The following is a 26,289-nucleotide window of genomic DNA, read 5'->3' on the forward strand; positions in this document are numbered from 1 at the left end:
CTAGTCATTGAACTGCAAACAAATGGTCTGGTCTTCTACTCGGGGCGGCTCAGGAGCCAGCTGTCATGAAGGCACATCCACGTGAGCGCCTCCCTATGTTCGCAGCCTTTGTCCAGTCTATTTGCTGAGCATTGCTGTACAGACATGGGCACTGGGACCCAGGAGGCAAACCGCCCCACGCTCTGCCTTCTCCAGAGTTCAGTACTCACTTCCTCAGGTGTTCTGACAATCCCAGTGGTTTTGCTTCTCTGCGCACAGCAGACAAGCAACAGTGGACTGGTAGCTAGTAAGCTAGCCACGGTAGGCGCTGGCCACAGAAATCCTTTCTGTTAAATTGTGGTGAAATTAGAAGGCGAGGTCGCCCGAGTACCGTGCAGCCTATAACCGTATTCAAAATTGCTGTCCTTGGCTTCTGGAGCTTCCTGAGATGAAAGCGGTGAGTCCAGTCTCCCTGCTCTGTCTCTTCTCCCACCAGTAAAAGGTGATTTAAAAAAAAAAGTTAGATTAAATATATAAAGAGCCTAGCAACCCAAGAGCATGTCAGTCATTAGAAAGGTTTCTGAGAAGAATGGTAAGCATTTTATGAAACAGTCTCTGAATTTGGTAAGGCACAAGCAGGAAGCTTTAATTTTTTCCTTCCGCCTTCCAAAGCGGTAGTGGTAGCTCTCCCTTCCTCACCCCTGGGCGTGTGATAGAGCGTGTCCAGTCCTTTTCAGGTCTAACTCCCTCCAGTTCAACCTCGTATCCAGATCTCACTTTCCTGTTCACCTGAAAGCTCCCCAGTCTCCCCGACTTTGCCTGTGATTGGAAGCCTATGATGCGCGCAGAGCACAGGGTCGGTCTCTGTCACCCCCACTGCTTACTGCTTCTGGCGTCTCTACAGCCGGCGCGGGTGTGGGGTTGGAAGGCCTAAAGGGATGAAGGGTCTTATTTTCCTGGTGCAGTTGCTGCTGGTGCAGCAGGTGACTGATGCCCACAGGTCAGCTCTTCCTCTCCTGGCTACTTTTGCAGGTCCTTTGGGGACCTTGTCCCCTGGCTGTCCCACTCTCTTCCCTGCAGCTGTCCATGTCTGATCCCTCCCAGCTGCACCCCATCATCTACTCCATGCAGCTTTTTTCGAGGGCTCCTTCTTGGCTGCCAGGCATTTCTCACCAGCCAAGACTTACAGGCAGCTCTTCCCAGCCACCTTCCCAGCCTCCACTTGGTTCCCAGGAGATGTATGGGTGTCAGCCCCCAACCGCTCCCTTCCAGGCCTCACACTCCCTCAGACTCCCCTTGGGCAGCTTCAGCCCACCCCTGACTTCAGACATCTCCAGGTAAGATGCAGTTATGGTTGCCATGGTTTCCAAAAGCCAACAGACACACAGCAGCCTCCAGGCTGAAAGAACAGTTGAAGGTCACCTCCTCTCCCCAAACCCATAACACAGTCAGGCAGCCCCAGAAAGGACAAGGGCTTCACCAAGAGTACCCAGCTTCTTCCTGGCAGATCAGACTTGTGACCAAATCCCAGGCCTCTCCCTCTAAGGTGAGAGGCTTAGCTGTCCTCTGAGATACTTTATATTCTGGAATTTCATGTAAGGGAACATTTGAAAAAGCTTCTGCAGCCTTTTAAATGGACCCTCTGGTGGGGAAGGGTGTATAACTCAGTAGGAGGATAACTCGGTGTTTTCCAGCCTTGAGCAGCTGGGTTCCGTCCGGTGAGAGCCAGCCAGAAGGGGCTGGTGAGAGCCAGGGGGGGCCAGGGCAAGGCATGGGGAGCTGCTCTTGCTGAACAGCTACTGAGTTCAGGGCTTTGCAGAGAGGTGGGGGATGCGCTAAGTTCTGGCTTGGGAGAGCAGGGCTCAAAACCTGGCTGTTTCCCACCGACTTCTGAGCAGGTAGCTAACCTCTCTGGGTTCCGTTTTTGTCATCTGTAAAATAGGGGTAATAATCCTCAGCCCCGTCGCCAGCTCAGGGCAACCTCTGACCTTGTGTTTCCTCATCTCATCTGTGTACATTGTTTCACCGGCTTCTTAGATCAACTGTAGGTGGAGGGAACCATTAGGCCTCTTGTTACAGGGAGGGAACTGGAAGCTGAGAGCGCCCAGGACCACAGGGTGGGGTGTGAACCCATAAATGGTCTGCTAAACTCTGTCCAGTCTCTCGGGCCAGGTCTGGGCCCCATCCCTAAACTTGGCAGCCAGTCTGCCCCCAGGGGGCTGTGCCCACATGGGGTGGGCTGTCTGGGGCCAGGAGAGGTTGTCCTCCCCAGGCATTTCCTAGATGAGGAAACCTGGTCCTGAGAAGGGAAGTGGCTTGCTTGGGGCTCTGGTCTCTGTGGCCCAGCCAATGCAGCCACCAAGAATGGCATGGGTGTGACAAGGAGGAAGTGGCAATGGGCACAAAGCTCCCTCTGTACTTGCGCAGTGGGGGCATGGCAGGGCTGGGGCCGGCTTGCCGGCCTGGACTGTGACACATCCAGGGCCATCCAGCCAAGGGAGCAGGTGGGCCATCCCTGAGCAGAGACCAGAGCCCCGAGCTCGTAGGCTTCTCGCATGCCCCTTTCAGGTGGAGGCAGGAATACGCTTCTGGCCGGAGCAGCCTGGAACACCTTCTCCTGTAGCCCTGATCTGACCAGTGTGGGGCAAGGGAGGCCAAGAATGGCCACACAGAGTGGATGGCAAGGCCTGGGGTCCCACATCCGGCTTGGGGGAGGTCTCCCCAGGAGGGACCTGCATCTGCCTGACACCTGGCACCCCGCCCTGGGGTGGATCACCCCAGGTGCCACATGGCGAGGGTGGGGCCTCTGGCCGTTTGCTGGCTGTCCGCTCACATCTGCAGAGCCAGCCGGCCCTTCTCCAGGGCAGCGTTCCTCTGACCCAGCCCGGGCACGGAGCTGGCCTCTAAGAATCCATGGTAACTGAATGACAGACGGAAACACGGCTTTGGTTTGAGGCAGAGGGAGTCTGAGTAATCATCTTCAAAAGAGGGTTTTTTTTTTTTTTTTTGATGTTTCAAAATGTAACAGAGTTGCTGGACTACCAATGTCTGAACTGGACTGAATGTCTGATGTAGCTTTGGGGACAAACTGCATGTGTGCTCAGTCACTTCAGTCGTGTCCAGCTCTTGGAGACCCCATGGACTGTCAGCCCGCTAGGCTCCTCTGTCCATGGGAGTCTCCAGGCAAGAACACTGGAGGGAGGAGCCATGCCCTCCTCCAGGGGATCTTCCCAACCCAACGATCGAACCTGCGCCTCTCACGTCTCCTGCGTTGGCAGGTGGCTTCTTTACCACTAGTGCCAGCTGGGAAGCCCGGGGACAAGCTGACCTGCGTTCATATCCTAGATTCTGATCTTCACCAGCTGAGGGAACTCGGGCAGTCACTTACCCTCTTTTCCTCCTCATCACCACCCTAACTCCCTGGGTGTGTGGTGTTTTCCAATAAGAAGACAGCTGTGATACTCTTGGTATCGTGTGTGGCTGGTGGACTCAATAAATGACTATTTCACCAAGGGCAAGGCCAGAGGCAGGTCTCAGGTGACGGAGGCTGCGGGGGGACACAAGGAGGTGGGAGGCCCTGCCGTCTCGTAGCTTCCACACTGTGGAAATGTCCGTCTGAGCCTGTAAACAAGGGGTTGAAAGGGAACCCAGAATACCTACAGGCTGTAGCTAGTTAGGTGCCGGGAGGAAAGGCCAGGGTGGGCCCCTGGAGGGCGGTGAGCCTGCAGGACTAATTGATTAACTGAATGATTAGCTAGTTCGTTTCCTCAGCAGCTTCCTGAGCCCCACTCTGCCCCACTCTGAGCCCTGAGTCAGAAGCCCCGGAGGAGGCAACTGAGGTGGGGTGGCGGAGGGGGTGCAGGCCAGCCGGGAACAGCCCCCAGGGAGTCTGGCACTTCCTTGGAACAACCTACTCACTGGTGACGGTGGCTCACCCAGCCGAAGCCCCACCTGCTCTGAGTCAGGGCTGGGCCAGATTCTAGAGCCTGCAGAACTTTGGGGACTTGAGCTCCAAGGACCCTGCCTGCAAGCCCCTCTGCCTGCCACCTCCTCCAGAATGGCCAATGTAGGTTTGCTTTTGCTTCTCTTTCCACTCGGGGGTCTCTGTAATGACAGAGGGGTTCCTCTGGGGAGTAGGGGCTGGGAAGAAAGATCAGAGAGTCTGCCGCGGGGCTGGGCTTGGTCAGCCCTCCCCTCCCCGAGAGGCATGGCGGGGTAACAACAGGCCCTGCAAGTCCAAGTCCTCGTCCCGCTCTGCCTGTGGGACCTCAGGCGCATCTTCCCCTTCTCTAGGCCTCAGTTTCCCCAAGGACTGAGGGGCACTGGACAAGACGCTTCCTAGTTCTGGTGGTCTGTGGTGTCCAGCTCAGAGTGACCCCTCAGGGGGAGAGGGCAGGGGCAGGGAAGGAGCAGAAAGGACCCATCTTCCTCCCTGGCCGCCACTGGCTTTTGTCCTGGGGGTCCGGAGGGGCAGGGGGGAGGCTGGGGCAGGAAGCTGTGGTCCGCTGTCTGGTTAGTAGCAAGTGGCCCATGAAAGCTACAAAAATGGAGCCTGGGGCAGCCACACCAGCCTAGACGCTGGGGCAGAGAGGCCTGTGGGCGTTGGGGGCTGACCACTCTGCCTGGGGCCCTGAGTAGCCAGCCAAGACCCAGGCCTGCTGCTCATCAGCCTGTGGGCAGCTGAGCCTAGTCTTGGGAACTTTTAGGGCTGCTTATGGAGGAGGCATGCACTCGGGATCCTAACCATCCTGTGGGCTGGCAGATTCTACCGTTCTGAGTTGACTGAAGGTGGGCTGGGCCTGGCACGGGGCCAGCTGGTACAATTTGTGGCCTCTCTGCCTTTCTCTACTGCATCCGATTCTCCTTAGACCTTGAAAAACAACACCTTCTCTTCCCACTGCGTACTAAGTTGCTTCAGTCGTGTCTGACTCTTGGCAAACCCGTGGACTCTAGCCTGCCAGGCTTTTCTGTCCCTGGGATCCTCCAGGCAAGAATACTGGAGTCGGTTGCCATTTCTTCCTCCAGGGGATCTTCCCAACCCAGGGACTGAACCCATGTCTCTTATGTCTCCTGCACTGGCAGGTGGGTTCTTTACCACTAGCGCCACCTGGGAAGCCCAGAGCCGGGCTCAAATACCTCTTCCTGCAGGAAGCTCTCCTTGATTTAGACTTCTCCCTGCCTCTCCCCTCACACCCACAACACAGCATTTGAGGGGAGGCATGGGGCAGCAATGGCCAGCTCTTGACTCAAGTGTGTGTGGCCTTGGGAAAGACCTGCTGATTCACTAAGCTGTGAGACGGGGCTGTGGAGCGTGCATCGAAGCGGGGGCTCCCTTCCCCCATCTCTGTGGCTCATGATGGGGGATGGTCTGTGGAAATGGAAAAGAAAACAGGTAGGTGCTGCCTCTCGGGGCTGGCCCCAGTTGCCTGGCTGAGTACTCTGGTGGGTTGGGGTCCTTCCTCAAGAATGGATGGGGGGAAAAATGGATGGGAGCCAGGCTGAGAGGCATAGAAGCCCTGCTCTCAGCACTGTGAGAGCCGGATCCTGACCCTCGACGTTCACCCCACCCAGTGGGTGCAGGAGGATGCCCTGAGCCCACAGGGTGAGCCCTGCGTGGCATCCAGCATACAGTGGGTTGTCAGGGAACAGCAATTGCTATTCTTTGCAGAGGCTGTAGAGGGTAGGACTGAAGGGTGTAGGCCTGAGCCAGACAGCCTGGGTTCAATGCCAGGCCTGCCGCTTTCAGGCTGGGTCACCCTGGGTACACCTCACCCATCTGTGCCTCAGTTTTCTCACTTGGGCACCTGAGGTAAGAGGGTTCTTGAGAAGGCGACAGGGGTGAATGGTGCCAGGCACCTCCTAAGGCTGTCATCATGGAGGCTTGTGGTGGGGGCCTTTCCCCAGGCCACCTTAGGTTAGAGCGTGACTGTGAGCTCTGATCCCCTGCAGGGCTCATCTCCACCTGGTGCCTCCACAGATGGGGGGGACCCTCTGTGTGCCTGCCTGAGGCCACGTACTGAACCCCAAGAGCTTGTCCTTAGATAGGGGAGATGGAGGCTGATGGTGAAGCCAGGTCCTGGCGGCAGTCAGCGGGGTCCTCGCCAGGCTGCACACAGGGCTCCCCAGCATGGCCCTCACGTGCCCCTCTGTCCTGTGCCCCAGTGGCAGGCTGCACACAGGGCTCCCCCATGTGGCCCTCACGCACCCCTCTGTCCTGTGCGTGGCCCTCACGCGCCCCTCTGTCCTGTGTCCCAGTGGCAGGCTGCACACAGGGCTCCCCAGCGTGGCCCTCACGCGCCCCTCTGTCCTGTGTCCCAGTGCAGGGACTTCACCGCTCACACGGGCTACGAGGTGTTGCTGCAGCGGCTGCTGGATGGCAGGAAGATGTGCAAGGATGTGGAGGAGCTGCTGAGACAGAGGTGAGCGCCAGGAGGGAAGGGAGGTGGCCGAGCCCCGAGGCCAGCCTGGCTGCTGGCAGGCCACCCCTACTCTAAGAAGTCAGGAGTACGATTCCCCTGTTTTTCCCAGCCTGGGCCTTCCCCCAAGTGGGCAAATATATCTAATGTCCCATCAGATGTGCTTGAATTCAGCCAACGTTTATTTAGAAGGGCTGGAGGCTTAACCGTCTCGAGGAGGCATCTGCAGGGCCAGAGCCTGCACGGGCAGACCCTGCCACGTGTCTGCGCCCGTCTGAGGGTGAGCTTTGGCCAGCAGCCATGGACAAGACCGGTGCCTGGGGGCTGTCGTTGCAGGGCCCAGGCGGAGGAGCGGTACGGAAAGGAGCTGGTGCAGATCGCCCGCAAGGCAGGTGGCCAGACGGAGATCAAGTAAGGGGGCCCCGCCTGCTTCCCCGGGCACTTTCGACAGGGTTCAGGGCTTCCTGGGGTGGGCTGGATGGGGAGGGCCAGTGAGGGTCTGAGTGGCTCCCGGGGCAGGGTGGCTGGTGGGCAGCTTTCTTGGGTGCTGGGCACTCTGGGCAAGGTCAGGTTCTTTGTGGGGGCAAAAAGCCCACAGTCTGAGCTCCCAGGAGACTCTCTGGGCAAGGGGCACAGCCCACACTCCCTGGGGGTCTCCATCCAAGTCCTGAGAGCCCTGGCGAGGGGTGACAGGACCCCACTGGCTGCCGCGCCCCCTGCAGCATTGGCTCAGCTCGAGCTTCCAGGAGGGACGTGTGGCCCAGAGGTGGGGGTGCCTGCTCCTCACCCGTTGGCCATGTGACCTTGAAGCGGTGGGGGGTGGGGGGGCTGGTCACTGACACTTGGGGTTTCCGTTTCCTCCTCAGTGAGGGGATGACAGTGCAGCCTTCCTTAGAGGCTGCCCAAGCCTGGCTGGGAGGGCAGTTGCTGCTGGGAAGCCCCTGGGCCAGCACCTCTGCATGCAGGCTGTGAGAGGGACGCAGGTGCGGAGACAGTTTCAATTTGAGGGCAGCTAAGGAGAACGTTCTAGCAGTGGTGAGGAAGGGTGGACTCTCCCTGCTGGGTGAGGGCTGAGTCAGGCCGAGGGGCGGAGAGGACTCCAAGTCCTGGAAGGGCTCGACTGAATCCTCTTCCTCCTCCCCTGGAACCCAGAGACCTGACCCAGCCTGCGGTTGCCATAGCAACCCCTGCCCACACCCCTGCCCCCGTTCCCCATGGGGGTCTGGCTCTGCTCAAGGAAAGTGGCCCCAGAGCCTGTCAGCTGCAAAGCCTGGAACCCGGTCACCTCATTTGAGATGAATAAACAACACTCTCCAGGTCTCCTAAAGACATAGGCGACCCTTCTTCCAACCAGGAACCTGGAGCCAGAGAAGACTCAGGGAGGGCTAGAGGAAGGTTGAAGAGCCAGGAGACATGGATGCTCAATGCCCAAGTGTCCTGCCTTGGACCAGAAAGCGTGACCGTAGCTCCAGGAGTAAGAATGTAGGAGCTCTAGTCCCCGCTTGGTCTTTATGAGCTGTGTGACTGTGGGCAAGTCACTTAACCTCTCTGAGTTTGGTTCTCATCTGTCCACTCCAGTGGGCTGCTGAGCAGATAAAAATGGCAGGACTGAGGCTGGGTACAAGCTGGGTACAGAGAAGGGCATTCTTTACCAGGACACAGTAAGGAAAATGAACGGGGACCTTCTTTGTATTCCCAGACAGGGTTGGAATCAAGGGAGCATGATCCAGGAGTCCCCACCTGCCTTCTGACCTCCCAGGGCTGCTGGAAAAGGAGAACTTTCCCAGCAAGAGACAAGCCCTCCTGGGGGATATGGAGGGGGTGCTCCAGGCAGGGCCACAGTGGGAGGTCAGGCTGGAGGCAGGAAGTATGAGGCACACTCAGGGGGCTGTGAGTCACAGGGGACTTAAAACAGAGAAGGAGAAACCACCAGTGAAGAGAATAAAGTGGAAATGGAGCCAGGCGGGCAGTGGGAAGGGTGGAGAGGTGCACAGTATCTGGCCCTATCTTTAGAACCATGAAGTGGCCAGGGCGAGGCTCTGGGCGGCCCTGATTCCTTGTGTGGTTGTAGGAGGCCAGGTGGGGCAAGGTCTGCCCTACCCTTTTTGCTGTGTGACCCTGGAGTGGTCACTCCCCCTCTCTGAGTCCTGGGTCCTCAGCTGTGAACAGTCACACTCATGAGTTCCTCTGGGCAGTCACAATGTCAAGCAGAGAGCCCTAAGCCACAGTGATACTTGAGAAACATCGAAGGTCATTACGATCTCATGGGCCCCTCCATGAGTCATACAAATTGGGGTCACCTGGCTTAGTTTAGCACTGAGGAGACTGCCTGGCCCGGCTAGACCATTTCCTCTGAGGCCCAGCCCTTCTCTGGCCCAGAGAGCTGGAGGGTGGGGTCCCTGGAGGGAGAGCCTGCCTCTGAGGTGGGAGCAACAGGGTAGAGCCCCAGACCAGGGCGAGGAGCTCAGAGTCAGGGTCCACCTTGCTGCCTACCACTTAGGAGCTGGAGCATGGGCTGGCAGGGCCAGGCCCCAGGGCTCAGCCTCCCCAGCAGTAGGAGAGGCAGGAAAAAAACCCACAGGGGCCTCATTGCCCCACCCCCGCACAGGTTCCAGAGCAGGCTGGGAGCAGTGCGTGTGAGAACCAGCCCCATCCCGAGTTCCCCAGTGAGCTAGAGTGGCCAGAGGAGCAGGGCAGAGCAGAGGGCACCTCCTGGGAGAGGACCGTGGACAAAGGCTGGAGGCTGGAAAGCTCAGGGCACATTTAGAGCCAGAGAAGCAGGAGGCAGGGGTTGGACTATCCCAGCCTACCTGCTGCTTCCCTTAGGGCCTTGCCCCCTTGCAGCTCCCAGCTCAGCTGATGATGCACTGTGGGTGCTTAATAAGTGTTGCTCTGTGAGTTATGTCCTAAGGTTGGTGAGACCATGAAGTCATTGCTTTCTTTAACTATGGGCCAAGCATCCATCATCCATCTAAGTGTGTGCCATGCCCCAAGCTATGTTGGGGGTATGGGGACTCAAAGGTTTTAAAATGAAACAAAGGGCCCCACTGTCCTGAATCTGGGGTCTAGCCCACTGGGGGTGACCTCACTCTCGTCCCCTTTTTTGGTCTTTTGCATTAGAACCTTCTTCCAGGGCCTTCTCATGCCCCACCTCCTCCAGGAAGCTCTCCCAGACACTCTGGCCTTGCCTGCCTGTCAGCTTTTTGGCTTAGACCAGGTCACCCTGTCCTACACCAACCTGGAGGGGCTCTCTGTGCGTAGGATGAGTGGCAACCATGACAACATGGGTCACTTCCTTGTTGCCATGGAGACTTATGAGCTTGTGTTGAGGTTGGCACCTGGCAAAGCTGGCTTGGCTATTCCACGTGGGGGCTGGAAGCTCATCCTCCAGGGCCCATCCGTCACTTGGGGAAGTGGGGAGCCCCGTGCCTCCTCGTGGCCAAGCCCCCTGTCTTCCATGGGATGCTCATTCTCAGCCCCCGAGAGGACGAATGGAGGGGGCTGAAGGTGCATAGACTGAACAGGGTGGAGGAGGACGACCAAAGCCAAGGGCTTCCGTGACCCCAGAAATAGCCCAGCAAGAGCTGAGAGGGGCAAGCCATCCAGACTCCCCGACCCCTGCCACCTGAAGACAGAGCATTTCTGCGTCATCCCCTGACCTCAGACTGGCCAGAAGGCCTGAGACATAGCCACATACATTGAGACGAGGTTATTCTGGCCTTTAGATGACTTTTAGCGCTCACCTCGTTCACACATGAACTCAGCAAGCATCTGCTGGGCAGTGGCAATGAGGAACACACAAATAAGACCTGGTCCCCAGCTCAGGGAATCCCCACAAGCTCTTTCAGTGCATTTTAAAGAAGCACTAGGTGGGTGCAGGCGGCTTCTCAGTATTGCCTGAACCACACGTCTAACCCTGCAGAAAGTTCCCCTCGACTCTCCTTCCAACCGTGGGGCCTTTGCTCTGGCTGATGCCCTCATATCTCCCCTGTGAATTCTGCCTGAAATACCGCCTCCCCAAGAAAGCTGTTATCTCCCTCTCTTGCTCATCCTGCTCCGGGTAGGGCGCCGAGTCCCACACAAGCCGTGGAAGCTGCACAGGGTAGGGGTTCAGAAAGGGGAATCGAGGCAGGGCTGGGGTCAGTTTCCTGTGCGTCCCTTTGTATTGGGTTGGCCAAAAATTTCTTTTGGATTTTTCCATGTTATGAAATACCCAACTGAATTTTTTGGCCAACCCAATAGTACCTGCGAGCAAGGACAGCCCCCACTTGAATCCTTAAACACTCACGTCTCTGCTTCATCCCCAGTTGTCAAGCCTAAGACGCTGCTTTCCTGTCAGAAGGGTTGTTTTTTTTTTTCCATCATCTCTCTTCCTCCGAGCTCAGAGAATGAAGGTATCACTGAAGATACTGCAGTGAGAGAGGGGGCCCGTGTTCTTATCAGGGCTGCTCCTCCTCTAAGGAGGCCAGCTTACTCGGGCCCAGCGTGTGGGGCAGTGAGAGGAGCCCTCTCCTGGGAGCTGGGAGGCAGGAGCCTCGTGGCTGGCAGGGGGCAGGGGTGAGGATGGCAAAGCAGGGGCCATGAGATCGTGCGGGTCACACAGTAGTACAGAAGGAGACACTGACACTGGAAATTCAAACTGTCTGAAGCAGAATTCTGGGCCGAGTGTCCTGAGAGCCAGGTTGAAAAGGGCAATGGGGACTGACGAGGCAGAGGCCTGCACGGGGCTTCCGTCCTTGACACGCGGTGGAGACCCAGCAGAGCTGTTGCTGTTCCGCTGCTCAGTCGTGTTCGGCTCTTTGTGAGCCCGTGGACTGCAGCACGCCAGGCTTCCCTGTCCTTCACCATCTCCCGGAGCTTGCTCAGACTCATGTCCACTGCATCAGTGATGCCATCCAGCCATCTCATCCTCTGTCGTCCCCTTCTCCTGTTGCCCTCAATCTTTCCCAGCTTTAGGGCCTTTTCTGATGAGTTGTCTCTTCGCATCAGGTGGCCAAAGTATTGGAGCTTTGGCATCAGTCCTTCCAATGAATATTCAGGCTTGATTTCCTTGCAGTCCAATGGACTCTCCAGTCTTCTTCAGCACCACAGTTCGAACGTCTCTGGGAAATGTGGGTGATGATTTCCCTGAGTGATCTGGAGTTGAAAAAGGCCTTGGGGTTTATCGAGTATTGAGTTTAATTCACTGGGCTGTGATCCTGGCGACAACGGGGAGGAGAACCAAATGTTACCCCTGTTCAATAGGCTCTTATTTCAGTGCAGTGATAGACAAATGTGTCAACCTAAGATGACAATAGGAACAAATGCTCAGAAGAGACAGAAGGGAGAGCCAGGCAAAGATGCTGACATAGGGAATTAGCATGTGCAAAGGCCCTGGCGCAAGAGGGAACATGGTATGTAGGAGGAACTGGTAAGTGGCCAAATGACTGTGGGCAGAGAACAAGGATGAGAGATGAGAAGTGAAGTAGGAGGGATGGAGGTGATGGGGCAGGGACTAGGGTGGTGGCAGTGAGAGGTGGATGGACAGATTGGGGAGGTGTGCATAACCTGGTAGGTGTGGTGCCTTTGCTGAGAAGGGAGCCCTGGAGGAGGAGCAGGTTTGTAGGGTGAAGAGCCCAGTTTCGGACACTCTGAGGTGTCTGTGGGATGTGAGGTCCAAAGGGAGGTGAGGACCAGTAGGTTGCAGGCCCTGGCCTCTGGGAGGGATCTGGCCGGATGTAGTCATGTTGTGGGTGAGGGATGGGGTGTAGAGAGGTGGCCGTGCTGGGCCTAGAGAGGCTCTAACAGTAAATGGGTTGACTGAGGCAGGAGATGCGTGTGCAAGAAGGAAATGTAACCGCTGGCAAAGTGTCAGTTCTGCCAGAGTCCTGACCTCTCCACCCCCTACCAAGGCAAGTGGGGTCACCATGCCTTCACCCTTTCCTTCCTCTGGTAAGAAGAGAAAGTTACACCACTTGCCACTTTTGTAGCCACGGTCAGTTTTGTCACCTCTCTGACCTTTATTTTTCTCATCTGTGAAATGGGGCTAATGATGGTGCCCTCCCTGCCTGGCAGAGTTGTGAGCGTTAAATAATGAGGCCCGCATTGGAATGTACATCAGCAGCACCTGGAGGCTTGTTGAAACAGTGTGCTGGGCCCTGCCTCTGAGCTTCGGCTCCCGGAGGACAGCAGTGGAGCCCGAGAAGCTACGCTTCTGAGGACTGCCAGGTGATGCTGCTGCTGCTGCTGCCGCTCGGCTGGTCGGTTTCTTAAGAGTCCCTGTGGGAGGAGGGAGCCCCTTGTGAAGCCTGCCTTGCAAGGATGGTGAGGAGATGCTGGCGGGGGGAGTCTTCACCACATGTGGTGCTAGTCGTAAAGAACCCGCCTGTTGATGCAGGAGACAAAAGAGAACGTGGGTTTGATCCAGGAAGTGAGTTGCCATCTGATCCAGGAAGATCCCCTGGAGGAGGGCATGGCAATCCAGTCCAGGATTCTTGCCTGGAGAATCCCGTGGACATAGGAGACTGGCGGGCTACAGTCCATAGGGTTGAAAAGAGTCATACACTACTGAAGCGACATAGCACGCACGCTCACAGGCACGCAGGCGGGGGTGGGCAGAGCTGTATCGCTGGGTGTCATGTGGTCATATGGCCACCAGGGGGCAGGCACGCTGCTCTGCACAGGGATGCAGCCAGTGACAGGACGCCTCACCTGGCATCTGCCTTCTGGCTCTGGCTCCTCAGGTGGCCCGGTGAGCAAGGAGCAGCAGCGTATTTTTGTCTCCTTGGGTAAGGGGCCATAGTCAGAGGCAGAGAATTTTACCCGTGAGAGTAGACAAGCCAGCCTGCAACCTCCACACACCGTCTCTGTGCACTTGGAGACTTGGTACCCATCAGCCCACAGGGCTGTAGGGGGTGATGGGAAGGGAACCCAATCTATGCGGGCTGCTTCAAGGGGATGCCTCCAACCCGAAGGTGAATTCAATGGGCATTTCTGATAAGAGGGGTGTGTGTAGTAAGCTCTTAGGTGGGGCATTTGGGAGGTACAGCTCAGGTCAGGTTCAGGGGCCTGGGGGACCCCCGGGACTGGTCGGGGTGTGCAGATGTGGGCTCAGGGGAGGGTGGCATAATGACAGCAACCCTTGCAAAGCATCTACTTTGCACCAGGTCTTAAGAGACCTTTATACATATAAATTCATTTAATCCTCACAACCATTTTGCTTGTGATATCATTATCCCCATTTTACAGATGGGAAAACTGAGGCATAGAGAGGCTAGGCCATTTGTCTAAGGTCATACAGAGAGTGTGTGGCACAGCTTGGAGTGAACCCAGGCACCTGGCTCCAGGGTCTGCTTCTAATGCACATGGGACTCGAGGGCAGGAAGCTCTAGCCTGGTTCCTCACCTGGGATTCCAAGTCACCTCCCTCCTCTGCCAGGAAGGGGAGCTCGCCCCTCAGAGAGGCCTCTGCTGGAGAGCAGATGGGTTGGGAGAGGCACTTTTCCATCAGTCCTGTTCTGACCAAAGTGCCCCTTACCCATCAGCAGCAGACAGGACTGGGTTCTGAGTGAGCTCCGACATCTTAGCTCAGACCTCACCTCTGTTCATTGCTCTGGGTGACAGCCCCCCTTGGCAGGACTGCCAGATAAAATATAGACTGTCCCATTAAGCTTCAGATAACAAATATTTTTAAAACGTAAGTATGTTCTAAATTTTACATGGGGCATGTTTATATTCAAAAGGCTTTTGTTGTCCATCTGAAATTTGAACTTAACTGGGTGTCCTGTATGTTTATTTATGCCACCTGGCAACCCTACCCTCAGGCATCACCCTCCACACTTCCCATGCTTAGCCAGCTCCTTCCCTTTGCTTCCTCCTTGGTGTCCTCCCTTCAGACTGATGCCTCCTACTGTGTTTTCTCAAGTACCCCAAACTCAGTGCACCCTGAAGTAACTCCCGATATTCTCTCCTGAGCCCTCTCAGAGGTGTCACCACCATCCACTCAGCCACCAAGCCAGGGACCAGGGAGCCCCTCAGCTTCTCGCTGTACTCAACTGTACATCCCATTCTTCCTGCCCAAAGGCCCCTACACCTCTCCCCTTCAGCACCTCTGCCCTGCTTGTCACCCTCTTCCCCTATAGCTGCCCTTCATCTCCCTCCAAGACGTCCTCAGGCCCCCTGCCAAGTCTGAACCCCACCCTCTCCTGCTTCTGTTCATCTGGGAGAGGACTATGGGGGAGGGGCTCCAGGGAGAGAGGGAAGGCCTGAAGATGTGCAGAAGCCAAGAGCATTGGGGGATGGGAGCGGGGGCATTGATTGCTTTGTAATTTCCAAAGAGAGCGCTTTGCATTCCAGAAATCCCAGCCTGAGTTCTGAGTCAGTGGTCATGGGCTGAGTGAAGGTCCCTTGGGTCTAGGTCAGCGCGTATAAGTGACCAAGGGCCCTCCCACCAAAATAAAAGTCCCTGGGCCCAGCCAGGACTGCAGGTCCCCCTTCACTGTCCTACCGACCCTGGTCTTTCTGTTTTGCAGCTCCCTGAGGGCCTCCTTTGACTCTCTGAAGCAGCGTAAGTCCCGCCTGTTCCCCATCCTGGGCTGCAGGGGGACAGGACCGTCTGGGAACAGCAGATCCCCACTGATGGAGATGAGTGGATTCTGGTTGGGAACTGAGGCTGGTGGAGGACTTGGGGGTAACAGAGACGAGCTGTGGGGTTGGGGCTGGGCTGGTCCAGGCAGGGGCGAGTGTGTCACTGGTTGGGGCCCATCAAGTCTGATGCCAGGGACCAGTGTCCTTACTCTGCCCCCAGAAATGGAGAATGTGGGCAGCTCCCACATCCAGCTGGCCCTGGCCCTGCGCGAGGAGCTGCGGAGCCTGGAGGAGTTCCGTGAGAGGCAGAAGGAGCAGAGGAAGAAGGTGAGGCGGGTGCTGGGGATGGGCCCGGTGGGAGACTTCGGTGGTCACTGCAATGGTAGTGGAGGCTGGGCTCTCATGATGGAGGGCGGGGCAGCACCCCAGGCTTGGGGGTGATGGTGATCTGGAGGAGAGAAGAGTGTGGATAGAGGCCAGGCGGTGGAACCAGGGCCTGGCTCTCCAGCCTGTAGGCCCCTCTGGGGCTCTTCCCACTGAGGTGTCTCATGCCAAGAGTGAAGGGCATGGGCCTTTTCGATCATCCCGTTACAGCAGGCTATGGAGGGTACTCGACAACTTGGGAGTATCCAAAGGAAGCAACCTAAGTTAGGGAGTCACCAGAAACAGTGCTTATCTGGGAGAAAGGAAGATCTGGGGGCCCCGTCACTGCAGCCACTCTGCAGGGCTGCCTGAGGCCGAGGTAGACAGAGCTTGCGGGGAATGGGAGGTGTTGAGCTTGCCCTAGCATCCCGGGGTATTCTTCACAGGGGACGGCTGTCCCTCAATGCATGGGAAGGAAGTGAGGTCCCCATTGTGGGAGGTAGGTAAACAGAGACTGAAGGCGACTTGTCAGAGAAGCTGCAGCGGTTGGATGAGAGGTGGGGTTGGTACCCTCTGTGTCCCAGTGCCCCCTCCCAAGCCTGAGACTCTGATTGGCTGAGTATGTGGCCCTCTGGGAAGGCAGGTGTGGACACAGGATCAGCCTTTTGGGGCCTCAGTGATGAGGGTGGAACTTAGACAGAGTGGGAGAGGTCAGCACGCAGAAACACTTCTTGCTTGGAGAGGGAGCATCTTTGTACACTGTCCAAAGAATTGAAAATGGAAACTTCCACACAACTGACCTGTGAAGGGAAAAAAAAAGCAACAGTTCATGGCTGGGGCAGCCTGGGGCTGGGTGTCCTGGCCAAGCCACTTGCCCTCTCTGTGCCTCAGTCTCCCTCTTGCAGGATGGGACGCTTATGTCCACCTCCCAAGCTTCAGGGACCCAACCGAGAACCAGGCCCTCTCTGTCTTCACAGGCAGGGTGCCGGCTCTGACGAGTGGCTCTGACCGCAGAAATCTCACGTGACTGTACTCCCTGTCTGCCCAACTGGGGCCTGAGGCTTTTGGGATTCTAAATTTGGGTTCCTGAGCAGACAATGGGCCCTCAAAGCCCACCCCACAAGTCAGCCCAGCCTTGAGATGCTGGAGCAGGTGACCTCTCTGAGCCTGGGACTTGCCTGCAGAGCGTCTGTGAGGCTCTGAGATGGCTATTTCAAGCTTTCCTGTGGCTGGTGAGGCTGTGATGTCTGCAAAAGCTATTTTGGACAGAATGACACCTTCTACAGTGTGGCTGGGGTCCTCACAAGTGTGACTGCTATGCGTGGTTACAGAGGCTTGTGAGTGAAGGACAGTGTGGGTGTGTGCACATGTGTGTTGTAGGCTGGGTATTCTCTGGCTAGAGACCAAGTCCTGGCTGGGGGGTGGGGTGGTCTGCAGGGAGAGGATACCCGGGGTACATCCATGCCCCGCACTCCTCTAGCTTTCTGTTGGGAGCAGCTGTTGTGAGCGAGCAGGCTGATGGAGGGGGAGGGCAGCTCCTCACTGCCCCATCAGAGCCAGAAGGGGAGGCTGGGCCTCCTCCCAGGGACACCCCGTCCTCTTGGCCTAGGGGAGTGTCCTGAGGCTACAGCCCCACGCTCAGAGCCTCATGTCCCCTGCAGTACGAGGCTGTCATGGACCGTGTCCAGAAGAGCAAGCTGTCGCTCCACAAGAAGGCCATGGAGGTGAGCCTGGAGGGGCGGCCGGGTTTGGGGTGTGGATCCCAGGAGCCCTGGGACAGGGCTGGGCTCAGGCTTCCATCCAGCAACAGGCACAGTGGCCTGTCAGGTTCCTGGAGCTGCACTGGCTGCCAGGGTGCCATGCAGATCAGCCCTGGGGGCTCTGCCCCCTACCCTTGTTGAGGGGGGAGGTGCTCCTGACTGATGGGTAAGCAACCAGTCTCAGACAGCAGTCTACAGGGTCACACATGCTGTCAGCTGGGGATTCCGCGGGTGGAGGGAGAAAGGACTCCTGAGCTGTCTGAAAGGACTGCGTACACAGGGCCTGGCATCATGATGACACACGGCATTTCCTGAGCCCTGCAGGTGGTCTGATGTGACCACACCTCTGAAGAGGCGGGGGCATGGACCAGGCTACACTGTCCCCAGTGGGGAGGGGGGCCTGGGAACAAGACTCCCTTCTCCATCTCCATTCCAGACCCCAAGATCTCTGTCCCTGGTGTGGAGGCCCCCTTTCCACCTATAGCCCCTGACAGGGAGAAGGGAGGTCGGGCTCAGGAGCCTCACCTTGGGGCCCCCAAGTCACATCCCTCTACACCCCCCAGTCCAAGAAGACGTATGAGCAGAAGTGCCGGGATGCGGATGACGCTGAACAGGCCTTTGAGCGCATTAGCACCAACGGTCAACAGAAGCAGGTGGAGAAGGTACGTGCAGTCACTGAGGCTGGGTGATCTCATGGGGCTGGGGCAGGGCGGGAAGGGGAGCTGCAGACTCCCCCAGGCAAGGTTTCCTAGAATCTCAGGGTCTAGACAGTAAGTTTGATCCCCTTTGCTATCTCCAGGCTGCACCCAACAACCCATTCCTCAGAGCAGGCCCACTGCAGCCCAGGCCCAGAGCCCACAGGGCAGACGCTAACCCTCACCCAACCCTTCAGAGAAGGGCTCAGTAGGCCCATGTCCCAGAGAGGAAACAGGCCCAGAGATGGTTGAGTGACTTGTCCAAGGTCTCACAGCCAGGCAGGAACAGAGTAAGCATCCCAAACCCAGGCTGTCCAGAACCCAAGCTCTTGACTACTCTGGCCTCTTGGCCAGGGTGGGAATATCAAAGCCCCCAGGACCCAAGAACACATTTGGCCCATTGCACAGACAGGAAAGCTGAGGCCCAGAGAGGGCAGAGGCCTGCACATGAGTTGGTGGCAGCAAGTCAGGGACAGAGCCCAAGCCCCACCCAGCAGGTCCGGCAGTGGCTGTTGAGCCCCAGGTCTGTGTTTCTTGCTCTAGGTCTCCAGGCCTAGTTTTCACATGTGTCTGCATGACCAGGTTTCCGTTTTATTCCTATTTTATTGGAAACAGCCTGTGGTCCTTTGTGGGGTGAGGCTGGAGTTAATGATGGAGCTCACCCTCAACTGGTTCTGCAGTGTCCCCCTCAGAGCTAGTGTCTGCTCTCCCTGCCCTGTGAGAGGTGGCCAGGGAGGCTGTGACAGAGGCCGTTCAGGGAGGCCCAGGGAGGCCAGGAGCCCGAGGTCTGGGCTGGGAGGCACCCGGGGCCGGGCCTCAGTGCCCTTTCCCTCTGTCTCCTCAGAGCCAGAACAAAGCCAAGCAGTGCAAGGACTCAGCCATGGAGGCAGGTACGCGGCTAGCCCGCCTCCTCAGCTTGGGGGTGGGCAGCCTGGACATCCTTCCCCCGGCAGCACACTGCCTTCACCTTCGGGACACAGTCCCACACTCCTCACTCTTGCTTCCTTATGCAAGCAAAATGAAAAATGCGTTTTCTCGCATTTGCCAAAACTGTTCTTGGTGCTTTGCATGTTTTTACTAATGCTCACAACAATCCTATGAGGCATTCACTGCTACTATCCCCCTTTCTTAACAGGTAAGGAAACTGTGGCACAGAGAGGTTATTTAACTTGCCCAGGGTCACACAGGCAGTAAGTGGTGGTAACTGTATTTGAATGCAAGCCGTCTGGCTCCAGGGCTCAGGACCTTCACAGCCACTGATCGAGGGAGACAGGCCCACTCGTTGCACATACACCTCTCTCTCTCATATACACTGAGACACATCACAGCCTTCTCTGGGCATCTGTCTCCTCTATCTTCCTCCCGATGCCAGAAGATCCCAACACCCCTCACCTCTGCTGACACAGCTCTGCCTTCTGCCATACCACCTGTCCCAACACCCAGGCGCTCCCTTGGCTGGGGGGCACAGATCTCACGGTCCAAGCCCGCTGGCTTCCCAGCCCACCAGCTCCCAAAGCTCCCCCTCACCCTCCTCCAGGGCCGCCCCCTCTGAGCCTCAGCTTCTAGAAGGTGGGATGGTGAGAGGCCCAGATTCTGACCTTAGGCTCTGCCCCAGCCCGAGGCAGCTGGAACACGGTGGGCGCTGAGCACCTCTCCAGGGGCAGTACCAGGGTGAGGGGCCCTGACGAGAGCTCACCTGCGGCTCCAGCAGCCAGGGCAGGTCTCTCCAGGGAGGAGGAGGGCGCTGAGGGAGCACCGGGGTGGGCTGGCCTCCCTGAGGACCCCCTGCGCTTCCAGAGCGAACATACAGGCAGAACATTGAGCAGCTGGAGAGGGTGCGGAGTGAGTGGGAGCAGGAGCACCGCGCCACCTGCGAGGTGAGTGGCCCCTCGGCGCGGAGCTGATGCTCGTCCCCCCTTCAGCTGATTCGTGGGGGAAGAGGGGGCCGCAGTGGGGAAAGCCAGCCTTCCTTCACTTATCCACTCACTCTAAGGCCCTCCCCAGGGAGCTCCCTGCCTGGCTTTGTGCTTGGAGTCCCTTTCTGCAGGCAGGCAGGCAGGGATCCTTCACCCCTTTTGGCTGAAGCCGCAACTGAAGCTTGAACAGAACCCATAGCTTCCCTGGGCTGATGAACAGGGCCTGGGAGACAGGATTCAGGGTCCAGTGCTCCTCTTAAGACACACCCCAGGGGTGTGGTAGGGTCTGGGGAAGGGCAGGGGGCAGAGTCCCACAGGCAGCTCAACTTCCCAGAAGCCTCAAGGGCTGGCACAGAGGTGGGGGTGGGGACCCCCAGCCTTTAGGCTTCCTTTAGGCTTGGCTTCAGCCCACCGGGTCTGGCTGGTCAACTCCAGCTGAGCTGTGGGTGGGGCCCGGCCTGGCCCAGCCCTACAGTGACCCCCATCTCTCCTCAGGCCTTCCAGTTGCAGGAGTTTGACCGGCTGACCATCCTCCGCAACTCCCTGTGGGTGCACTGCAACCAGCTCTCCATGCAGTGCGTCAAGGACGATGAGGTGGGGGCTGAGGGCAGGGAGTGGGTGGTGCGGGGAGCCGTGAGGGGAGGGTGGCCTCCGAGCGACAGTGAAGCGACAGTGAAGTCCACCTGAGCCTATGAGCAGACCTAGTCTTCTGCGGCCTGAGCCCTGGCCTCAGGGTCTCCGAGCCCAGCACCGAGCCTCTCCCCCAGGCCCCAACGACAGGGAGCTCAGTGCTGTGCAGGCCATGGCCTCTTGGCCTGGGAGGTGTGCTTTGTGGTTACCCCGGCGTCTGCCCTCTCTGCTTGCCCCTGCTTCAAGGCCTCAACTCTTCTATCAGAGTCCTGGAGCTCTATTCCCTCCGCTGGGAAGGGGAGGAGAAGGGAGGTGGACACAGCCCCTCAGAGGTTTGCAGAGAGGCTGGGGGACCCTGGGGTTTCCCTGCTCCATGCCTGGTGCTTGCAGGAGCCGAGGTTCAGTCCCTCTTCTGTCCCCAGATATCTCCAGGGTGTTCTGGCTCCAACCCCTTACTGAGCTCTACGGGCCGGGTCGGCCCCCCTCAGCAGAAAGGAGTGGCCACCTTCCTGCCAGGGGCCTTGGTCTCTGCTGATGCAGCCCTCGCTCTCTCTCAGCCCTGACTCCTGATCCCACCAGTTACTTGCCTAATCCCTTCTGCCCATGGGTGTGGAGTTTTGGGGGCTTTCCCCCCAAATGACTTGAGCCCACCTGGTGGCCTTGTAGTAGAGGAGGGAGTATGAGTTCTGAATCCTCTCATGCCAGATCCAAAGCCCAGTGCACTAACTTCACTTTCTGCTTTGTGACCCTGGGCAAGTCACTCTCTCGAGCTTCCTCATCTATAAATGAGGAAGTCCTGTCTCCCACAGAGGATGGAGAGGAATGCAAAGGATGCAAAGGAATGTGCACACACGAGGTGTTCAGGAAACAGGAGAAGCTGCCAGCCAGGGCTCTAGCCCTTCAGGCAGGCCTGGGGCAGTTACACGTCAAGGCCCCTTGTCAGGGTTCAGACCCAAAGAGGGGGGCAGGCTTGACAATGTGGGCCAGGTGAAGCCTGGCCCCCCAGCCTCTGCTCGTCCCCACCCCTAGCTCTACGAAGAGGTGCGGGTGACGCTGGAAGGCTGCAGCGTGGATGCCGACATTGACGGCTTCATCCAGGCCAAGAGCACGGGCACTGAGCCCCCAGGTGAGGCCTGCTTGTGGGCAACACGGCCACTGGGTCCAGGTCCACCTTCCCTGGAAGGCCTGGCCTGGGTTCTTTGAGCCTCAACTGCCAGGACAGAAGCAGGGTGGCTCACAGCTCCCTTCTAGGTGCCAGGCCCAGGGGAAGGTCAGGGACAGAGCAGGCCCCTGGCTGGGTCCTTAGTGTGCTGCCTTCTCGAGAGAGGGGACAGGCGGGGCCTAGGACACTGTAACACTCGAGGGGAGACGGGGTAGGGAGAGGCAGGAGCCGCCTCAGAGCCCCCACTCCACTCACGGTTTGGCACCACTGAATCTTGAGTCTAGAATGTTCGGTCTTGGTGGTACCCACAGGGGGATCTCTCAGGGAAGTGAAAGGGGGCCCCCTTCTCAAGCACCAGGGCAGGCCAGGGCCAGGATGGGAAGGTGGGGCCCCGGTCTGGGTCTCTGGAGGGGGAGAGGATGGGCTGTCAAAGGGCACAGGTCCCGCCTGCCCTGCCCTCGTCACCCGGGGCCTCTCGCACTTGTCACCTGCAGCGCCGGTGCCTTACCAGAACTACTATGATCGGGAGGTGGCCCCGTTGTCCAGCAGCCCTGGCGTCCAGCCGTCCTGTGGTATGATAAAGAGGTGAGCGCCTGCTGGACACCAGCCAGCTGGGACACACAGAGCGGGGCCAGGGGGAGGCGGGCTGCCAGGAAGGGGACCAGCCCCTCCTCCTGCAACTGGCTCTTCCCCACGTATTTATTGGGCACCCATTGTGTGCCTGGGGTGTAGTGTCTAGGTGCAGGGCACTCTTGGGGGACAAGACAGACTCAATCTAGCCTCAGGACACCCTCAGCCCAAGGGGAGCCAGGCATGAAACAGTCGTACCCCACTTATTCACTAGCAACTGTGCTGGGAGACTCCAGCCGGGCTCACCCCTTGAGCTCTGCTGCTGGCCTGGTCGGAGCCTCGGCCTGTCAGGCCCCTCACCGGCTGCACAGGATCAGGGCAGAGGGGCGGGCCCTGCAGCCAGTGCTCTTGGAGGACTCTCCAGCTTTTCCCAAGCCCCCTTCCCTGGCCTGGCTGTGGTGGGTGCCAGGGTCCTGTGTCAGGCCCGTGTGTCACTTGCACAACTCACACACCTCCTCGAGGCCCAGGGCCTGTGCTGGGGGCAGACTCAGACCCTAGGACCCTCCTGGTTCAGGCCTTGGGGGTGACAGCCCACTGGGAGGGCTGTCTACTCAGGGTGCACCCACCCTCCAACTCCCTCAGCCAGTTTCCCGAGTGCCCCATCTGTGGGCATCTAAAGGAGCATTGTGGGCTTCACATGGCACCTGTGCCCCATCCCCAGGCCTCCATGACCTCCTCTCTCCCTCCAACCTAGTGCAGAGGCCTTGTCTTTGAAAGGTGGGCGTGGGTGGGGGTGGAGGCGACGGAGCTCCTGGCCCTCCAAGGATGGCTTATTTCTGCAGCCCGTGGGCCCCACGACCTGCTCCTCCAGGAACCCTGAGTCAGCAAGGACCTTAGGAGGCGGGCATTCCCACCCTCACTGTCACACCAAAACCAGAGAGGACTCGGACCTCTCTGCACATGTGGTCACTTAGACAACAGGCCTGAAGAGCCACCTGGGGCAGGGCCGAGAAAGGACAGAGAGGAGGGGTCTGATGAGGACGAGAGAAAAGAGGGAAAGCGGTCCCACAGGGGAAGCCTGGCTGCTGGAGAGGACAGGCAGGGACCCTTGTGTGGGGCAGCTGAAGCCAGGCAGGGCTGGGGAGGGGCAGGGGAAGTGAGTGGAGGGAAGAACGGAGTCGAGAGCGTAGACAACCCTGGGAAGGCAGGCAGTGCGGCGGGGCACCCACACCTTCGGCGAGCTCAGTCCCTCCAGCCCCAGCCTGCTGGGCTAACCCTCCCTGGCAGGGCAAGTCTGCATCAGACCTTCCCACGCCTGCCAAGTCTACGCTCACCTGTCCATGTGCTCTGTCCTGGACCCTCAGCTCTGCAAATGCTGTCCAGGGAAGGTCTCTGGGTCCCACCTCACACTACAGGGCAGCTTCCTACAGGCCCTGCCCCTGACTGAGCCCTCAAGACCCCTGGGTGTCTGGCCTTGTCCCTATTTCAGTCTTGTCTCCTATACACCCCAAACTGGTCCACTCCACTCCCCAGACTCCTCTGCCTGTACGACCTGCCCCTCTGCATTCCTCTCCCAGTCACTGGCCATGCCTGACACCCAGTCTCTGTTTGGTGAAGCTGAGTCTTTGTAGACTTAGCTTGAACCTACCAGGCCAGGAAGGTAGGTTCTACTCATCCAAGCTCTCAGCACCTCTGCTTCAGGGCACCCACATGGGCCTCCGTACTAGGTGCCCAGTGTCTGCCTCTTGCACTTTTTTTTTCTTTTATTCAACATACTTGCATGACTCTAGCTCAGTCCAGGTCTGAACCAAGTACAGAGGAAGGGGTGAATCAGCTCAACACTTCCTCCTGGACGACCACTTTGTGTGGTCGGGGAGTGGCGGGGCTGGCCAGGCTGGTGAAGGTCCCAGCAGGGCGTGAGTGGGCTGAGCTCTAGGGGACAGCTCCTTTGCCTGTGGGGGAGGCTGGAGAGGGGTCTGGCCCAGGCCCTGGAGCACGCCAATTTGGCCCTGCGGGGAACAGGTACTGGGAAGACATCTACAGGGTAAGGGACTGGGAGACTGCTGCCGGGGAAGAGCCACTGGGACAACCCTTTGGAGAGCCCTCATGCCCAGGGGCACCCCATAAGTCACATCTGTGCCTGGAAGCTAGGGCTGACCTTGCAGGCTCCCTGCCTCATCTACTTCCCCCGCCCTGACTCACCTGTCCTTCCTGCCCCCAGGTTTTCTGGGCTGCTGCATGGAAGTCCCAAGACCACACTGTCAGCAGCTTCTGCAGGTAATTAGGGGTGACAACTGTCACCCTGGTTGGGGGGAGGAAGAGGAGAGGATGTCTACTTGGCACAGATGGGCCCTCCAATAGCTGGGAGGTTGGAGGATGGGAAGAAGCTGAGCAAGTCTGAGGACGCTGTGAGTCAGGGGGCCCTCTGGGGGCTACTGATTTTTGCAAGGGGCGGGTGCCAGACCTCACTTTGTACTCAGCCTCCACAGAGACCCTGACTCCTACCCCTGACCGGAATGAGGGTGTCTACGCTGCCATCGCCGTGCAGGAGGCGCCAGGGCCCCCCACCATGCCAGGCCAGGACTATAGGGCACTCTATGACTACACAGCCCAGGTGAGGCCCTCTGCCCTCCCCTCTTTCTTGCGTGGACACCAGCATGCCCAAGGGTGTGCTCACATGTGGGCACATGCACTCTGAGGGTGCTGGGGTGGGTGCCCTCAGAATAGCACCTGGCATTCAGGAGGGGACTGGTGCACACCTGCTGAATGAAAGCTCATGAACGGCACCAGGCCCTGGGTCACATGGTGTCCAGGCAGGTGTGGGCACTGCTTGGGCCATGCATGTGTGCAGCTGGCTGGTGGAGCTGGAGCTACCCGAGGAAGTGGTCTGAGGGGCAGGCTCTGGGTAAAGGCCTTGTTCCCCATGACCATGGGTGCCCAGAACAAGTCATGGTCAGAACTTGGTCCTCAGCTGTGCATGGTTGATTTTCTGAAGCTCACAAGAAGAGGACGAGTAAAGGAACCACAGGGCAGCTGTGCCCAGATCCCCAGAGACTCTTAATTTGTCCTTGCTTTAAGGCGAGGGGTACAGAGCTGGACCCAAGATCCACTGGGACTGAAGCATCTCCTTGGGGCTTGGCTGGCTACACTGACTCCCAAAGTCTGTGCCCTGGGGAGGGGGCACAGCCCAGGAGAATGATGGTGTGCTTGCAAGACAAGGGCTGGCTGTCCTGGGGAATAGCAAACACCCCTGCTCCTGACTTGCTAGCTTGCTGTGTCTCAGGCAGGGAGCGGGAGAAGGGAGCAGCTTGGAGGAAAAGCCAGGGAAGCAGCCCCAGGTTGTGACAAACCAAGGGGACAAGAGGCTGGTCTCCCAGGGCTGCCCTAGCCTGGAGTGGCCTTCTCTTGCAGCCACAGGAGGCCGGCATGTCTCAGCTGACAGCCCAGCTGCGAGACACTTACTGCCTGGGGTGGGGGGTGACCTGACCAGAGGCCCTCCCAAGCAGGCCCCTTCAGCCAGATGTGTTTTCATTCTCTTGCCCAGAACTCTGACGAGCTGAACATCTCTGCGGGGGACATCCTGGAGGTCATCCTGGAAGGGGAGGACGGCTGGTGGACGGTACAACGGAACGGGCAGCGTGGCTTTGTCCCTGGCTCCTACCTGGAGAAGATTTAAGGAAGAGACAGTAGCCCCTCCCTGGACCTGTCCTGCCAGTGGGGCCAGCCACCCCCTGGCCTTGCGGGGGGCCCCAGACAGAGCCTGCCCTCACGGGAGGAGTCAGCTGCTCCCCAGCAGTCTTTCCCACAGGGAATAAAGGAGCACTCTTTTTCCTCCTGGCATCTGTGTCCAAGTGCTGCACTGGGAGGAGGTAAAGGAGGGGAGGAGTCCAGGAAAGCAGAGCTTCCCACCTGCAGTGTCGTCACTGAGGCCCCAGTGGGGTCTGTGCTGGGTCTGCTGGGGATGGGGAGGCAACCTAGCACGGGGTCCCTGCCAAGGGGAGAAGGCCACAGGGGTCAGGGAGAATGGGGGAGGGGTCAGGGAGGATGGGGAGGGGTCAGGGAGGAGGGGGGAGGGGTCAGGGAAGGTGGGGGAGGGGTCAGGGAGGAGGGAGTAGGGGTCAGGGAGGATGGGGGAGGGGTCAGGGAGGATGGGGGAGGGGTCAGGGAGGATGGGGGAGGGGTCAGGGAGGAGGGAGTAGGGGTCAGGGAGCATGGGAAGGGGTCAGGGAGGGAT

The 26,289-nt window shown here is 58.4% G+C and overlaps 1 protein-coding gene across 5 annotated transcripts in view; it reads left to right on the forward strand.

Moving 5' to 3' along the window:
• PSTPIP1 (proline-serine-threonine phosphatase interacting protein 1) overlaps window positions 1-25,893 on the forward strand; it is a 44,631-nt gene extending 18,738 nt beyond the window's left edge. Inside the window, exons 2-15 of one of the 5 annotated variants that reach the window (XM_024981739.2) lie at window positions 6,298-6,398; window positions 6,732-6,806; window positions 14,905-15,062; window positions 15,180-15,286; window positions 16,984-17,046; window positions 17,646-17,744; window positions 18,622-18,667; window positions 19,575-19,654; window positions 20,189-20,287; window positions 21,353-21,449; window positions 21,980-22,070; window positions 24,277-24,332; window positions 24,536-24,669; window positions 25,600-25,893. In XM_024981739.2, the coding sequence (XP_024837507.1) occupies window positions 6,298-6,398; window positions 6,732-6,806; window positions 14,905-15,062; window positions 15,180-15,286; window positions 16,984-17,046; window positions 17,646-17,744; window positions 18,622-18,667; window positions 19,575-19,654; window positions 20,189-20,287; window positions 21,353-21,449; window positions 21,980-22,070; window positions 24,277-24,332; window positions 24,536-24,669; window positions 25,600-25,731 (1,338 nt within the window). In that variant the 3' untranslated portion in view covers window positions 25,732-25,893. Of the gene's footprint in view, window positions 1-6,297; window positions 6,399-6,731; window positions 6,807-12,449; window positions 12,603-14,904; window positions 15,063-15,179; window positions 15,287-16,983; window positions 17,047-17,645; window positions 17,745-18,621; window positions 18,668-19,574; window positions 19,655-20,188; window positions 20,288-21,352; window positions 21,450-21,979; window positions 22,071-24,276; window positions 24,333-24,535; window positions 24,670-25,599 lie in introns of those variants that run through there. The other 4 variants (NM_001193040.1, XM_010817061.4, XM_005221936.5 and 1 more) reach the window with 4 other exon arrangements.
• Window positions 25,894-26,289: the final 396 nt, after the last annotated feature.

The sequence above is a fragment of the Bos taurus genome, chromosome 21, assembly GCF_002263795.3.
Source record: "Bos taurus isolate L1 Dominette 01449 registration number 42190680 breed Hereford chromosome 21, ARS-UCD2.0, whole genome shotgun sequence".
NCBI lineage: Eukaryota > Metazoa > Chordata > Mammalia > Artiodactyla > Bovidae > Bos > Bos taurus.